Source organism: Abramis brama, assembly GCF_963993115.1.
Source record: "Abramis brama genome assembly, chromosome: 21".
Taxonomy (NCBI): Eukaryota; Metazoa; Chordata; class Actinopteri; order Cypriniformes; family Leuciscidae; genus Abramis; species Abramis brama.
The window spans coordinates 2,069,368-2,085,433 of NC_139983.1; the positions used below are offsets into that span (position 1 = coordinate 2,069,368).

The 16,066-nt window shown below is 41.8% G+C and overlaps 1 protein-coding gene across 1 annotated transcript in view; it reads left to right on the top strand.

Moving 5' to 3' along the window:
- Positions 1-14,996, top strand: part of nek9 (NIMA related kinase 9) — a 33,508-nt gene extending 18,512 nt beyond the window's left edge. Inside the window, exons 16-23 of the mRNA XM_084096705.1 lie at positions 1,743-1,904; positions 2,762-2,929; positions 3,733-3,792; positions 4,997-5,175; positions 8,042-8,176; positions 9,166-9,258; positions 9,755-9,808; positions 12,981-14,996. Coding sequence (XP_083952831.1) covers positions 1,743-1,904; positions 2,762-2,929; positions 3,733-3,792; positions 4,997-5,175; positions 8,042-8,176; positions 9,166-9,258; positions 9,755-9,808; positions 12,981-13,070 — 941 coding nt within the window. The 3' untranslated portion in view covers positions 13,071-14,996. The remainder of the gene's footprint in view (positions 1-1,742; positions 1,905-2,761; positions 2,930-3,732; positions 3,793-4,996; positions 5,176-8,041; positions 8,177-9,165; positions 9,259-9,754; positions 9,809-12,980) is intronic.
- The last annotated feature ends 1,070 nt before the right edge of the window (positions 14,997-16,066 follow it).

The window sequence follows — 16,066 nt, forward strand, 5'->3', positions numbered from 1 at the left end:
AACTCTAAAAACGTACACATGTGGAGGGAGATCACTCGATGGTGAATATAACTCTGAGAGGAGAGCACAGTTGAATGACTTGAATTGAAATCAAATATGGGACGACTCCTGGCCATGGTCATGTGCACACTAGCCCAGGGCTGCCAACTTTTGTTTACATTGTAGCCTACAATGACTGGTAGGATACAGTTTTTATTATTGCTTGACAAAAAATTCAAGATTTCAATTCCATTCTTGTGATTTGATTCCGATTTTGATTCAATATTGACTTTGAATTTGTTGAACATGTTTATTTTAAATTTTATTTTAAAAAATAAATCTCACCTAATGCTGTAAACAGAGGGCCCAATCTGCTGGTATTATTAAAGGTTAAAAATAACAAATTAAATTAAATATAATGCAGTTTTTGTTATAATAACAATTATTTAATGACATAAGTAAAAATATAATAAATAAGTAATATAGTGCTCAGCAAAATCTCCTCTCTAGCTATTTTTTCTATTCAATTAACATGGTCATTAAATGGCTTTCCTGAGGTAAATGTAACGTTATGTGACATAATTGTTCTCCTGCTGTTATATTGACCTCTTTCCGTGGTTGAAAAACACTAATTGGCCGATATTATGTATACTTTCAGTAAGTTGTAGCCTACCTCATCTTTAAATAAAAAAAGTAACAGATGATCGGTTCACGTGCACTTGAACTGAGGCGCTCAGCGATCTGTCACGTCACATTTACAAGCGCCAAACGTATTTTTGTCTGAATTTCGTAATAAAATTGACGGAATCTAATAGCTGAGAATTAGTTTAATATTAAAAGTACCTCTTTGCTCCGCAATTTTTCTGTGCCTGAGAAAATGGATGTGTGGCGTGAGAGCATGTGAAAAGTGTCAATTGCGTGAGTCTCACACTCAATACGTGAGAGTTGGCAGCCTACCAGACATCTGCAACTTTTACACCATCCAGACTGCACTCTACTCGACCCTGACAGCTGCTGCAAAAGGTTTGAATCAACGATGAATCCGTTTTGACTGCTAAATTATGTTATGTTCTGCAATGTGTACTTACGAGGGTTAAAGTCATCGGTTCATTTCTTGATTGCCGTTTTGACAGTGTCCACCTGGACATTTTAGTCATATTGGCTAATTCTCCTTAATTATTGCCCTGTTTTGATCTGTTTTCCTGGAAAATTTATTTATTTTTTATTTTATCATCGTTATTTTGTTTTAAGGAGATACAAATTGTGCTTATCAACCTTGAATGACATGGTAATGAAATTATAGCACATTATTTTGGCAGTAAAATTTTGGGCGGTTTTTTCTTGTAGTGGGCGGGTTTTGGTGAGCTTTTGGGCTGGAAATCACCGTCCCAATCTGGCAACACTGCTCTCACTGTGCATCTCACACACACACACACACACACTGCTCTTACTGTGCGTCTCACACACACACACACACACACACTGCTCTTACTGTGCGTCTCACACATACACACACCACTCTCACTGTGCGCCGCCTCGTAACCCAGTCTCATGGTGTTATCCATAAAAAATGTAAATAAACCCTTTCCTTGTCCTGTAGTCCTGCTCGTCCGGCCTGTGCTGCTGTCAGCAGTGTCTGAGCTGTGTATTCTGAGCACTTCTTGTGTTGTTTGGCCTCTTCATGACGACTCTTGCTGTATTCCTCATCTGTAAGCCGCTTTGGACACAGGCGTCTGCTAATGTGAATGTTCCTGCCTGTGCAGAGCGAGGGCGTCTGGTGACCTTCGGCTGTAATAAGTACGGGCAGCTGGGGGTCAAGGACTTCAAGAAGCACCAGGGGGTGAAGGTGCTGGTGGGGGCCTTCGGGGGGAAGGCGGTGTGCAAGGTGTCGTGTGGAGACGGCTTCACCATCGCCGCCACTGAGGGTGAGGACCGCACATCAGCTGAGCACACACACACACACTGTCCTCGCGTGTTCATTTCTTTGACAGTCAATTTATTTAATGTTTTGTATATTGTGTGTGTGTGTGTGCTTTCATGTGCGTGTAGCGTGTTTGTAGTATGTGTCTAGTGTGTGTGTAGTGTTATAGCTTGTGTCTGTGACTGTGTGTGTGTGTGTGTCTGTAGCCTCTGTGTAGCGTGTTTGTGTAGCGTGTTTGTGTAGTGTGTTTGTAGTGTTTGTGTAGTGTGTTTGTAATGTGTGTGTGTATGTGGTGCGTGTTAGTAGTGTGTGTGTGTGTGTGTGTAGTGTGTTTTTATCTAAATGAATGCGTTATAGCAGATAGTGAAGGAGAAGCATCATCATCATCATCATCATCACACGTTTAAAAAGATTGGTTGATGAATGTCCATCTATCATTTTAGTATTTATGTACTTATATTAATATTTTGAATTTATTTTTAACTTTTCATTTAATTTTTAGTGCATTTAACTTTTGTTTTTTCCAATTATTTTTTTTGTGTAACTATTACTTAAAATATTACTATTAAGCTTTCATTTATTTTTTAAATTTACTTTAACAAAAAAAAAAAACGTTTTTTTTTTTTAGTTTATTTTAGTTTGTAATAAAATGTTATTTTATTGCAGCCTTTATTTCAATCACCTTCAGTGTTCTTTACAGTAGATTTAGTGTTGGTCAACAATAATAACCCTGTTATCAGCGCAGTCTGGACTAGGAAGCAGCAGAAGCATTAGTTTTCTTCCCAGACTTCCACTGCTCTTCTTCAGTGTCCTCCTCCTCCTCCTCTGCAGTGATGTGTGATGTGTGTGTGTGTCCCTCAGATAACCAGATCTTCGCGTGGGGGAACGCAGGGAACGGCCGGCTCGGGATGCCTCCTGATAAAGGCTTCGGCTCTGAGGTGTGTCCGGCTCTGCCCCGGCCCATCTTCGGCTCCTTACACCACGTGCCGGATCTGTCCTGCAGGGGCTGGCACACCATCCTCATCATGGGTGCGTCCTCACACACTCTCTGTTCACGCTTATTTATCAGCTGAAGTCCGCTGGATGACGCATCACATGTGAAAGGCAGATCCAGGGCTTTAGTTAAAGCTACAAATTAACACGCCGAATTGGCTACACTGCAAAAAAATGCACTTTTCTTAGTGTTTTTGTCTTGTTTAAAGTCCAAATATCAAAAATCTTAAATCAAGATGCATTTACTAGATGAATGCCATAAGATTTTATGTCTTGTTTTCCAGGGGAATTAATCGAAATAAAATGTTCTGCCAATTGTCTCACCCCATTGGCAGATAATTTAGCTTGTTTTAAGCAAAAACTCACTTAATTTGCATTAATTCCCCCGGAAAACAAGACATAAAATCTTATGGCTTATTCTAAAATCTTATTCATCTAGTAAATGCATCTTGATTTAAGATGTTTAAATTCTAAGTAAGAAAAGTGCATTTTTTGCAGTGCAGTGATTTGGCGTGTTACTTATTATATTTCCTCACTTTGCTGGGGAAGTTCGTTAAGCCTAATCTGTGCAGATTTAGTGCATAGTTAATCTGGTTTATTTAATTTAATTGATTTTTTGGCTAGTAGAAGTTCTGAATGGCCGGTAACTTAAAAATATAGTAGCCAAATTGGCCGGTGAGTGAAAACATTAATTTCAAACCCTGGCGGCAACCAGTGCATTGTGGGTATTGAGGTTTCTGGCGGAAGGGAGTGTGTATTAAACGTCCATCTGTGTAGCTGTGAATCCCCTCTTTAAGTGAAGGTTTGTAGTTTAACTTCCTGTTCATGTTTATTGACAGAAAAGGTCCTGAACTCCAAAACGATCCGCTCAAACAGCAGCGGCCTGTCCATCGGCAGCGGTGAGATCACATACTCCTGTTATTCAGTGTCCGTGTGTGAGAGCCAGCGGTGCTTTAGTATCGTTCAGATACTGTTACAGGTTTTATTAATATTATCATATTTTCTGTTTTCATTTGTTAAAGTTTTATTAAATTAGTTTTTTGTCATTTGAATTAGTTTTTTTTGTATATAGTTTTAATACATTTTTATTTAAGTTTTAGTCATTTGAGTGTGTCGAGTTAAATTAAATGTAAAAGATAAATGTTTCCTCTGCAGCTAGTCGAAATAAAAGTGTAGTGTGTGTGTACTGCATGTGTGTGTGGCGTGTAACACGTGTTTACTGTGTGTGCGGCGTGTATGTAGTTTTGTGTAGCGCGTGTGTGTAGCGCACGTACAGTGCTTTTGTAGCGTGTGTGTGTAGCGGTGTAGTGCCTTCACAGCTAGCTGAAATAAAAGTGTAGTGTGTGTGGTGTGCAATGTGTGTGTAGTGCCTGTGTAGTGTGTGTTTGTGTAGTGTGGCGCGTGTGTTGTTTTTGTTCAGCGCATGTGTGTGTTTGTGTTTAGTGTGTGTGTAAGCGTGTGTGTAGCTTATGTGTAGTAGGAGTGTAACGGTTCAAATTTCTGGTCCAGTTTGTGTCACGGTTTTAGGGTCACGGTTTTGGTTCGGTTCGGTATGTGCCGTGTTCAGGGAGAAGAGCACTACTGTCAAAATAAAAATAAAGAAAATGAGAACAAATAATCAAACTACAAGCAAGAGCACAAATAAATACAATAGCTATTCAATCTGGAGCTGTGAGTGATTTCCTTGTCTTTTGTTGTTTAATTAACATTAAAAAGTTTTAGCCTGTGTGTAGTGTGTGCAACGTGTGTGTAGTTTGTAGTGTGTGTGTGTGTGTGTGTAGTGCAAGTGTTGCGCAGGTTTAGTGCTTTGGCAGCTAGCTGAAATAAAAGTCTTGTGTGTGTGTGTGTGTGTGTAGCACGTGTATGACATGTAGAGCGCATGTAGTGTGTTTGTAGTGCTTGTGTAGAGCGTGTGTAGTGTGTGTAACGATTGTATAGCATGTGTGTGTAGCGTGTGTATAGCGTTTGTGTAGTCTGTATATAGCGTGTGTAGCATTTGTGTAGCGTGTGTGTGTAGCATGTGTATAGCGTTTGTGTAGTCTGTATATAGCGTGTGTAGCGTGTGTGTAATCTGTGTGTGTAACTGAGCATGCCGGTCCTCAGGCCAGTGCTCGACCTCCTCGGTGGATCTGGAGACGGGCTCGGCCACAGACTCAGAGCTGCGTGAGGGCATGCTGGGAGGAACCGTGGAGGCGGATCTGGGGGAGCGGGGTCTGCAGACGCCCATCTTCTCCATCGACAGCAGGACCGGCCAGAGCTCCTGCCCCTCGTGGCTGCGCAAGGTGAAGCCGGGCCTCCACCCGCACACAACACGGCCTTCACACACACTCATTACAGCAGAACAGCTTTAATTCATAAAGTCATGGCATAAACATTACATGCACTGAAAAAAAAAAAAAATCTTGCTCTGTATTTGTGTCTTATTCAGTGCAAATACAGTGTCCGCGCGGTAGTAAAAAGAATCTACCAAAATTAAGGCCCTTGAAAGGTAGTAAAAGGTAACAAACGCAATTTGACCTGGTAGTAAATTTTTCATCACCACCTAAATATATATGAGTTTACATGTTTTTGCTTAATATTTGTGTCTCCATATTTTAACATCTAGCATAATTTAAACATATATACGGTGCTAACAACAGGACCCGACGGGCTCGACACTAACGCTTGTCCGGGACAAGTGGATTTTTTGAAGGGACAAGTAGCCTGATTAAACGTCAATAACAAGAAAATAACTAGGGAATCACTAAAATGAGAGAATGATTCTGATTGTATTATATTTATTGTATGTTGCGATTGATAGTGGATAAGTATTACTGACGGTAACAAGGTTGCGCTGTTGAGGCTCGCGCAGCCTCTCGAGGAGAAGTCCAAACAAATGTAAACTCAGTTAACAACATACTGCCAGTGCCACAATTCAAAATGAGTTTTAATATTTTTAACATATGATACAGTTTAGCAACCTCACACGACGAGTGCTGTTTTCTAGTACCATCACGACTGAAAATGTGACATTGCTTTTGATGCAACAGTTCAATAAACAGTTCAAATTAAGTCACTTACATTTTAGACACAATATTGACTGTTTTTGTTCTGTTTCAGCAGCAAAAATAGTTCCAAACAAAGATCACAGCAGAACCGTAACGCATCTCACAGCAACACTCAACCGTGTTTCATTACTGAATGATTCAGCGTTGTGTACGAATTGGCCGATTCAATGAACCATTCATAAACATGTCTCATTCTTGAATGAATCAGTTGTTTGAACGAATCGTTTGAATGAATGACTCAATGACTCGCTCATTAAGACGGTTGCCTGCCGCCTCCTACTGGCGGTTTACTTTCATGTTTAAAAGTATCATTCTTTCCAACGTTTCTTATTTGTATATTCAAAAATATTTAAAACGATCTCATATTCATAACATTATATAATGCAGTTGTAAATTTTCAGTGTAAATGATTTAATTTGATTAGCCCTACCTAGGGTAACAACAGCCCTATATCTTATTAGGCTATTCCAATTTAATTTATAGGGAATGCCCTTTAAAGGTGCAGATATGACAATATGCAGATTTAAATATATCAGAGCTGACTGAACACAGATGAGGATATTTCTTCAGAATAAATTATATTTACAGCACACACACACACACACACACACACACACACCCAAAAAATTCCGGACAAGCAACTGTTTTACTCGGACAAGCGAATGACTGATTTACTTGTCCAAACGACAAGCACATGAAAAGGCTTAATGTCGAGCCCTGAGTGAGTCGGAGATGATAGCAATGACAAAGTGCCAAGGTTATTATTCACCTTATTAGGGCTAAGGGCTATGGTTAGGATAACTCAAGGGCTAGGGTTAAGATGAGGACAACTGAAACTCAACTCGACACTACAAAAAAACATAATTGACAATGACAATACTTAATGATCACAATTAAACAGTGTACCGAATATGTATGATGGGTGTAACAGTGTCACACTTATACCTTATAGTAAGTAGTAAGTGGTGCTTTGCATACCCCCCCCCCCCCCCAAAAAAAAAAGGGCTGCTGCTTGATGTCGTGTTGGTAGTAAAAAATATTGTGGAGGTGGTAAAAAAGGTAGTACAAGGTAGTAAATTCATCTCTATGATTCCTGCATATACCCTGAAATAGCAAGGTGACATATTATGCCCCTTTTCACAAGATGTAATATAAATCTCTGGTGTCCCCAGAATGTGTCTGTTAAATTTCAGCTCAAAATCCCCAGATCATTTATTATAGCTTGTAAAATTTGCCCCTTTTTGGTTGTGAGCAAAAACGTGCCGTTGTTTGTGTGTGTCCCTTTAAATGCAAATGAGCTTTAGCTCCGCCTCCGTTCAGAAGAGGGCGGAGTCTTTACACAAGCTTCAGAAACTCCAGCAATAACAGAACAGGCCAATCTCACTCATCCAGAATCCCAGAATCACCAGGAGCGAGTGCAGCCTTACGGAGAGACTCAGGAAGAGCTTCTGAATGTTAGTGGAGACATTTCTGTAGTTGTTGTGGAGTTACACTGATCATCTCATCATCGTGTTTAACTTCTCCACAAGTGTCCACAGTTCCTGAGGTCTTTATAAGACAGCGGTGACATGTTCTGGTCAATAGTGTTCAGTGCTCGTCTGCGCTCAACCACAGAACAGCTTCAGGCTTTGCTGGATCTTTGGCCATTGCGTTAGAACTGGTCACTGTTGTTGATGTGTGTAAACGTGCAGATTAAGGGCCGGTAATATTATATTAAGATCCTCTTCATACGTCAGAAGGGGAGCGAAATCTGATCGGCTTATTTTTTGACATGCTTGCAGAGAAAGGCTCACCAGAACAAAGTTACTGGGTTTTACTTTTCATGTTTTCTGGGTTGTTAGAAGCACCGGGGACCCGATTATAACACTTACACACGGAAAAAGTCAGATTTTCATGATATGTCCCCTTTAAATCAAGACACATTTACTGAAGAAGCAAAATAAAGATATGAATTAAATAAACCACACAGATTTTGCCATGAAAACAGCCTCAGCTGGCATTACAATGTCTACAAATATTGTACCCTTCAATTTTCGTTGCTTAGTCTTAAAGTCTTCCTTCATAAAGCTTGCAGTGTGTTTCTCTGTGGTTGTGAGTGCAGGAGCTGCTGGACGCAGAGTTCATCCCCCTGCCGAACGACTCCCGAGACTCCATCGAGCCGCTGCCGTCCTCCTACCCCGAGAGCAACACGCTGCCGTACGAGGAGCTGGACCAGCTCAAAGCCAAGAGCCTGATGGTACTGAACGCTCTGCTGACCCAATCAGGAAGAAATAAAGCATTAGTTCATTTCAGAATTAAAACTTCTTGATAATTTACTCTCCTCCACGTCATCCAAGATGTTCATGTCTTTCTTTCTTCAGTGGAAAAGAAATGAAGGTTTTTGAGGAAAACACTCCAGGATGTTTCTCCATATAGTGTCTTCAATGGGGTCCAACGGGTCGAAGGTCCAGATGTGAGTTTCAGTGCAGCTTCAAAGTCTCGACACGATCCAGCCGAGGAATAAGAGTCTTATCCAGACAAACCAGCGGACATTTATAACAAAAAAAACATTTATATACTTTTTAACCACAAATGCTCCTAGCTGTGATGCGACACACATTATGTAATCAGGTTGAAAGGTCACGCGTGTTCCGGTTCAGAAATGTAGAGTCGGGTGAAAAACTCTCATTTTCTCCTCCAACTTCAAAATCGTTCGACACCATTGCTTTACCTTTTATTTATTTTTTTGTGAATGGCGTTTGTCTTAGTCTTTGCACGTTCTCTTTGTAAACGCTGGGTCTGTTCTTCCGCCTTCGTCACGCGTGACCTTTCAACTTGATTACGTAATGTGTGTTGCATCACAGCTAGTGCAAGACCAGCATTTGTGGTTTAAAAGTATATAAATGTTTATTTTGTTATAAATGTCCGCTGGTTTGTCTGGATGAGACTCTTATTCCTCGGCTGGATCGTGTCGAGACTTTGAAGCTGCACTGAAACTCACATCTGGACCTTCGACCCGTTGGACCCCATTGAAGACACTATATGGAGAAACATCCTGGAGTGTTTTCCTCAAAAACCTTCATTTCTTTTCCACTGAAGAAAGACATGAACATCTTGGATGACGTGGGGGAGAGTAAATTAACAGGATATTTTAATTCTGAAGTGAACTAATGCTTTAAAGACTATCAGCAGTCGACTGGTGTTTGTTTGTGTGTCTCAAGCCGCTGTGTTGTGTTTGTTCGGCAGCCGACGGCATGTGTGGATTACGTGCAGATGAACGGCGCGGAGACGGCCCGATCCGATCAGAGCTGCTGCGGAGCGAGCGTCGAGCTGGCACACGTACGCATGATGCCCAACTTCACACCGCATGACCTGTTACTTTTAATCAAATATACAGATGCTTAAATAAAGGTGCATTAATGCCATGTTGTCATTACTGGAATCACGAGATTACGACTCGTAAAAAGCATTCACGTCCTTGTAGAACTCGTAATTACAACTTGTAAACTGGGAATTTTTCAATTCACAATTTTTCCCAGCATATCACTTTCGCTTTCCAGTCCCAGTAAGATATTATATATTACATACGGCATAGTAAGAAAAAGAGAGTGAATGGCTCTTATATTAATTTTAGAAGGTAAATATATACAGTGGGCGTTTAAGTCTTAAAGGGGAAGCCTTCCGGAAACAGTCACGGGTTTGAGGCCAGCTGGAAAATGCTCATGTGTCATTGCTTTTTGAACAAAACATGGATGTCCAGTAATATTGTCATTTTAAAAAGAATGTTTGGCTGATTTGAATATTGAGTGTAATGAAGTCATGTTGTGTTTTTCAGCTCAGAGAAACCGTGAACCGGCAGGAAGCTCAAATCCAGATGTTACAGAAGCAGGTCAGTTCAGAGCGAGTGCTGTGAGAAATAATCTCAGATAAGTGCAGTTCCCTTTCAGTCGGTCACTCGACGTCACGTCCACTACCTCGAGGTGTCTTGCTCTGAGCCTCTACAGGGCAAAGATGTGCTTGTTCGGACGGACAACACTGATCGTGGCGTACATCAACCGACAAGGTGGTCTACGCTCCTGTCGCAGCTCGCCCGCCATCTCCTCCTCTGGAGTCAGAAGCACCTGAGGTCGCTTCGGGCCATTCAGGTCCCTGTGCTGCTGTGTGGCCGACGAGCTTTCCCGAGCTGGGCTCCCGGGAGAGTGGCGACTCCACCCCAGGTGGTCCCGCTGATCTAGCGTTGTTTCGGAGCCGCACAGGTCGATCTGAGTGCCTCTCCAGAGATCACCCAATGCCAGTTGTTTTTCTCCCTGCCCGAGGGATGCACTGGCACACAGCTGGCCCCGGGGCCTTCGCAAATATGTGTTTCTCCCAGCGAGCCACAGACCCTGTGCAAGCCAGCGAGGAAGAGGACCAGGTCTTGCTAGTTGCGCCCTACTGACCCAACTGGACCTGGTTCCCAGAACTCATGCTCCTCGCGACTGCCCCTCTCTGGCGCATTACTCTGAGGAAGGACCTTCTTTCTCAGAGACAGGGCACCCGCACCCTGACTGGTTGCATTGGCCTCCATCAAGAGGGTAGGGGACCTGCAGGCACTTTCGGTCAATGAATCGTGCCTAGAGTTCGGGCCGGGTGACGGCCATGTTGTCCTGAGACCCCGGTCTGGCTATGTGCCCAAGGTTCCTACCACTCCCTTCGGGGATCAGGTGGTGAACCTGCAAGCGCTGCCCCTGGAGGAGGCAGACCCAGCCCTGGCTTTGCTCTGTCCCAGAACTCAAAGCCTCAGGACCTCAGACCAGCTCTTCATCTCTCTGGATAGTGGACGCCAGTGCCTTGGCTTATGAAGTAGAGGGCGTGCCTTGCCCGCTCAGGCTGCGAGCTCACTCAACAAGAAGTGTTGCATCCTCCTGGCACGTGGCGCCTCGCTAGCAGATATTTGTAGAGCTGCGGGCTAGGCGACATCCAACACGTTCGCTAGATTCTCTAGCCTCCGTCTAGAGCCGCTTTCCTCCTGTGTTCTCACCTCACACGGGTCGAAGCACCGAGAGGCCCGTCTCTTGTTGCCTACAGTTGCGCTCATGTCTCCAGAAAAACCTGTTGAGTCCTCCATCACCCTCGGCACCGGACATGGCGGAGCGTCTGGCGTCAGGCCTATATCAATTCAATTCCTTTTTATTGTCATTGCATGTTTTATACAATGAAATTAATTAGCAAACCTTACTGTGCATCCACACATGACAACACAATGACAATAATTAAGACACCATAGTTGTAACACACTACAATACAGAAACTTGACAGTTTTATGTAAAGATATTGCACATTGTTGTCACAAAGTGACCCTAACTGTAATTACGATTAGTGCAATCCCATTGATCATTAAATGATATCCCGCTGAATCCTTGAGAACCGGGTCTAGGCTGGGTGACATATGTGTAACCCTGCGAGGATCCCATATGTTGATTTTTCCACGGTTGCTCCTAAACGGAAGCCCGTGTCTTTCCCTTTGGGAAGAACCCATCTCGTAGGAGATTGGTGTCACCCCAATACTCCATATGTAAACAACCCCACGAGGTTATGTGTTATCTCCACATGACTCCTTCAGGGAAGGATGTGGCTTCCGCAGCGTTCCTTTTCCAATGGAGAGGGCACTCTTTCCCAGTGTTATCCAATAAGTCTCACTGCGCCTCAGGGAAAGCCTGAAGATGCAGTGCACTTGCTGCTCATTATATGCGCGTGCAGTGATGCAGCGCAGCTGATGCAATCATCGCATGCCAATGTGCATTGCCTCATTTAGTTACACTTGAAGTAGATTGGCCTCTCTAGCGAGATTCCTATTCGTCGTAATCTACGTGATGTCTCCGTTCCCTCCTTCAGGGAACGAGGGTTACATGCGTACCCGAGACGTTCTCTCTCCTCAGAGCGGATCAGACACCAACAGTACGAGATCGAAGAGGACATCACGTGATTCACACTCGTCCGCTGCGCTTCTAATGAACTGCGTGGAATTTAAAGTGCCCCTATTATGCTTTTGGGATATGACCTTTTCTGCAGTGTGTAATGGAGCTGTTTGTGAATGTGAAAGACTGCCAAGATCAAAGTGCAGATGAATGGAGTTTTTGTCTCTCAAAAGAAAGAAGTGATTCTGAACTGAAACGAGTCGTCAGTAATTCAGTCTCACTTCATGCTGAACCTGCGTAGGTTTGTAACTAATTTTGCATAATGCCAGCCTGTGGTCTTGATTGGCTGAACAGCGTCTCTTAGCTCCGCCCTCAAACACTGTAGTGTATCTGAGACTGGAAGAGTTTGGCTCGTGTTGTTCATGTCGAGAAGACGCTGTTTTCTGCTGACAAAGCAAATCCACTTTGATGAGGTTGATACGGTAAAACCCACGCCATTGTTACTGTTCGTATCACTGTGATCAAGAGCTGAGATTCAGATATGATAATGAGCGTTTGCTTTCTGACCAATCACAGCAGACTGAGCCATCTGACCAATCACAGCAGAGCAGCTCTCAGAGAGGCGGGGTTTAGAGAGACTGAATCCTCGATCGAAGCGTTTCAGACACTGAGAGGAAACAGCTGATGCTGCAGTGGAGATTATGAGGACATTAAAGTGTTTTTGACCTTTGATGCATTTAACCTGTTGTAGGAGACATTTAAAAGAAAATCAGAAATCTTTAAAATAGCATATAATAGGGGCACTTTAAGTTCTTTTGCTTTTATATACAAATAAATATGATGAACAAGACACCCAAAATACTTGGTATTTAATTCCATCTGAAAGACGTGTTTTCCATTCATTTTTAGTTCAATATATGGACATGTTTTGGGATTTTGGATCACATGGAGAGATCGCACTGTCAGAGAGTTTGGGAAAACTACTTAATTTATACACATTAAAACATGATATCAAAGTTACAAAATCAATCATATTAGAAGAGAACGATTCATCACGGTGGTTTACTTTAAACCAATGAGTGTTGAGCTGTGTCGTCAGATAGCCGTTTCCCATCATGCAGTGCGTGGGGAGCAGCTCTAACGCGGTTCTGTCTGTGGTTTCAGTTCAGCGATCAGCTGAAGGAGAACGAGAGGCTGTGGAAGGCCATCCAGAGCCTCGGCGCAGACGCCAGTCAGAGCCATGAAGAAGAGTGAGACTCCCAGCATCCCTCAGTCATTAGCTATCAGTGCCTGTGTGTTAGAGCTAAAGCCAAGATCACCGAACAGCCAAAGACTCGATCCTGCTGCTAATGTCAAGCCAAATCTGGGATCTGGGAACGCTTCATCTGGGAACAGCAGCAGGGTAATCGTCAGACGGTCCTCAAGGGTGAATGTAAGAAACGTGTCATAAACCGTTGGGTTCAGGCCTCGAGACGTGGGTTTACTCTGAATGCTTTTATATTGAACATTTAGTTTTCAAAGAAGCTCTTTTATGTCAAAGAGATGAAAATGTTAACTCTTTCCCCACCGGCGTTTCTGATCATTTTCACAAAGTTTTCACGGAATATTCTGTTGTATGAAAATCTGAACATGCAAACTATCAAAAGAAAGAGCAGAGGCTCAACATTTTATTCTAGCTTCATGCATTCTTTTTTTTATCAACACTTCAATGTGGGTTTCATTAAAAAAAGCAACATTTTGAACAATAAGCTGAGAAAATCAAGTTTTTGTCAAAGTTTACAGTGTGCGTCAGCAATGCTTTTATTGCTTGTCTTGATCTGGAGATTCAGCACTCTTTCAGATGATGTGTAATTGCGCCCCCTACTGTATAACAGTGAGAACATGGATGGCCGGAAAATTCTGTCAATGGCGGGGAAAGAGTTAAACTCTATGGCCTGGTTTCACAGACAGGGTTTAGATTAAGTCAGGATTAGGCCTCAGTCTGGACATTTAAGTAGATTTTATAATCGTGCCTTGGAAAAAAAAAACATTACTGGTGTGCATCTTGAGATCTTAAAGTCTCCCTGTGGTGGAAAACAAGCTTTTAATGTTGTTTATGTGTCTGTGTGGTGTAAATTCATAAGTCGACACCATTGCTGAGTATTTCCTCCTTAAAACTGCAGTGAACCAAAGACAGTCTCAAAAACACGCTTTGAAATCGCTGGTGTTTCTGACGTCACAAACTACCTTGTAACCAATCAGATCAACGTGTGATCGTCAACCAGTGGATCTCTGAGCTGAGTGAGTGGAGGCGGGGCTCATTTGCATATTCATAGAACCACGCATACTAAATGAGGCAAGGGTGTCAAGTTACATTCAAGCTATTTTAAGTCATGAAGACATTCTTTTCTAGGAAAAAAAAAAACGTTTAAATGTAATTTTAATGATCAAAGATGAATTTTAAGGGATACAGTTGATTACCGGGGGACTTAAAACAGCTCAAACATGCATTAGTCTGAGACCAGCTCAATCCTCGTCTGTGAAACCTTGTGTCTCTATATCAGTGTTAATGTTTTGCGGTTGCACATCTGTTATTGTGACTGATGTATTTCAGTCAGAGATTTTTACAAGCAAACTTTAAAGTGTGAATGTGAAGCCAAAACACGGTTTATCTGCGTCACGGGACGAGACTCTTTATACGCACTCCTGTTTCTGCGGAGATGTGCAACTAAAGACACGCTGTGTGCCGTGATTTCACATGATATCAGAGTCCGACTGTTGTGCGTACACGCGTGTCAAAACTACTGAACTTATTGCTTTCTGTTGTATTTCTTGATCGTTCTTTGCTTATTTTGTTTACATTGCCAAATATAGCGGAGCAAGCGCATGTTGTGTTGAACTATACTGAGCTCAGCTCCCGTGTTCTCGCTCTGCCTCCGCATCGGACTGACTTACACGTGTCTTTGAAGCAACTACAACCAAATATGCAAATATGGTTTTGTTCTCCGTGTGTGTATCTTATCTGGAGTTTGTGTTTAGATTTTAGTCTGTTGTTTTGTTTACATTTTCTGTACTCTGAAACTGTATCATATAATTATGGGACTTGCTCTTGAGGTGTTTTTATGCTTTGTACACTCGTATCAGACACTGATTGATGCACATTTTTAATAAAAGGGTGAAAAAAGTTGAGGCAAAAAGTCACATTGATATTGGAGTCATTTTTTATGTTGTATCTTTATATAATTCTTTAATTTCAGTGTTGACCAATACTTTTTTGCATTCGTTTTTATTGTGTTTCATAATTGTTTTATTTACATGTTGCTAAACAGCCTAATATCAGTGTCGTCAGGATCTGAATGATTTAGTTTGAAATTTATGCCATTTGCAGCATTTTTGAGTGTAGAGAACTCTATACTATTATATATTAACATTTTAATGCATTTGTTTCTGTAACAAAACAGTAAATAGATATTTGTGTTAAAGTCCCCCTGTGGTGAAAATCCAGCTTCTAATGTTGTTTATGTGTCTATGTGGTGTTTTTAATAAGCTTATATTCAAACCATGTGTAAATTCATAAGTCGACACCATTGCTGAGTATTTTCTCCTTAAAACTGCAGTGAACCAAAGACAGCCTCAAAAACACACTTTGAAATCGCTGGTGTTTCTGACGTCACAAACTACCTTGTAACCAGCTGAGCTGAGTGAGTGAGTGGAGGCGGGGCTCATTTGCATATTCATAGAACCGCGAATACTAAATGAGGCAAGGGTGTCGAGTTACATTCAAGATATTCTAAGGCAGGATGACTTTTTTTCAAGGAAAAACTTTAAATATGTCATTTTGGTGATCAATGATTAGTTTAAAGGGATAAAATGAATACAGGGGGAAACAGTTGATTTGTGAGGAGAGCAATCATGTGTTTATTTTCTAAAGTCAAAATAAAACTGAACACCTTAAAAATGCAATCGACACAAGCCTTTTATTTGTCTAGAAATACTCAAGTCTTGCACTGGTTTTGGCCTCATCATGTCCTCATCTCACATATGAAACACCTGTGATTTAGCAACTACCTGAACTAATGCACTCGTATTCACGTGAAGGAGCCTTGTAGGCAACACACACAAGATGGCGATATCACTTCTTTATAGCAGAAACAAACTGCTGCAGAAAAAGCTAGTGACATGCAAAATGTAACGTGTTTAGAAATGTATTGGAGTAAAGAGTATACTTAGTCAAAAATGTAGTCAAGTAGAGAGTAAAAGTTGCTAATATC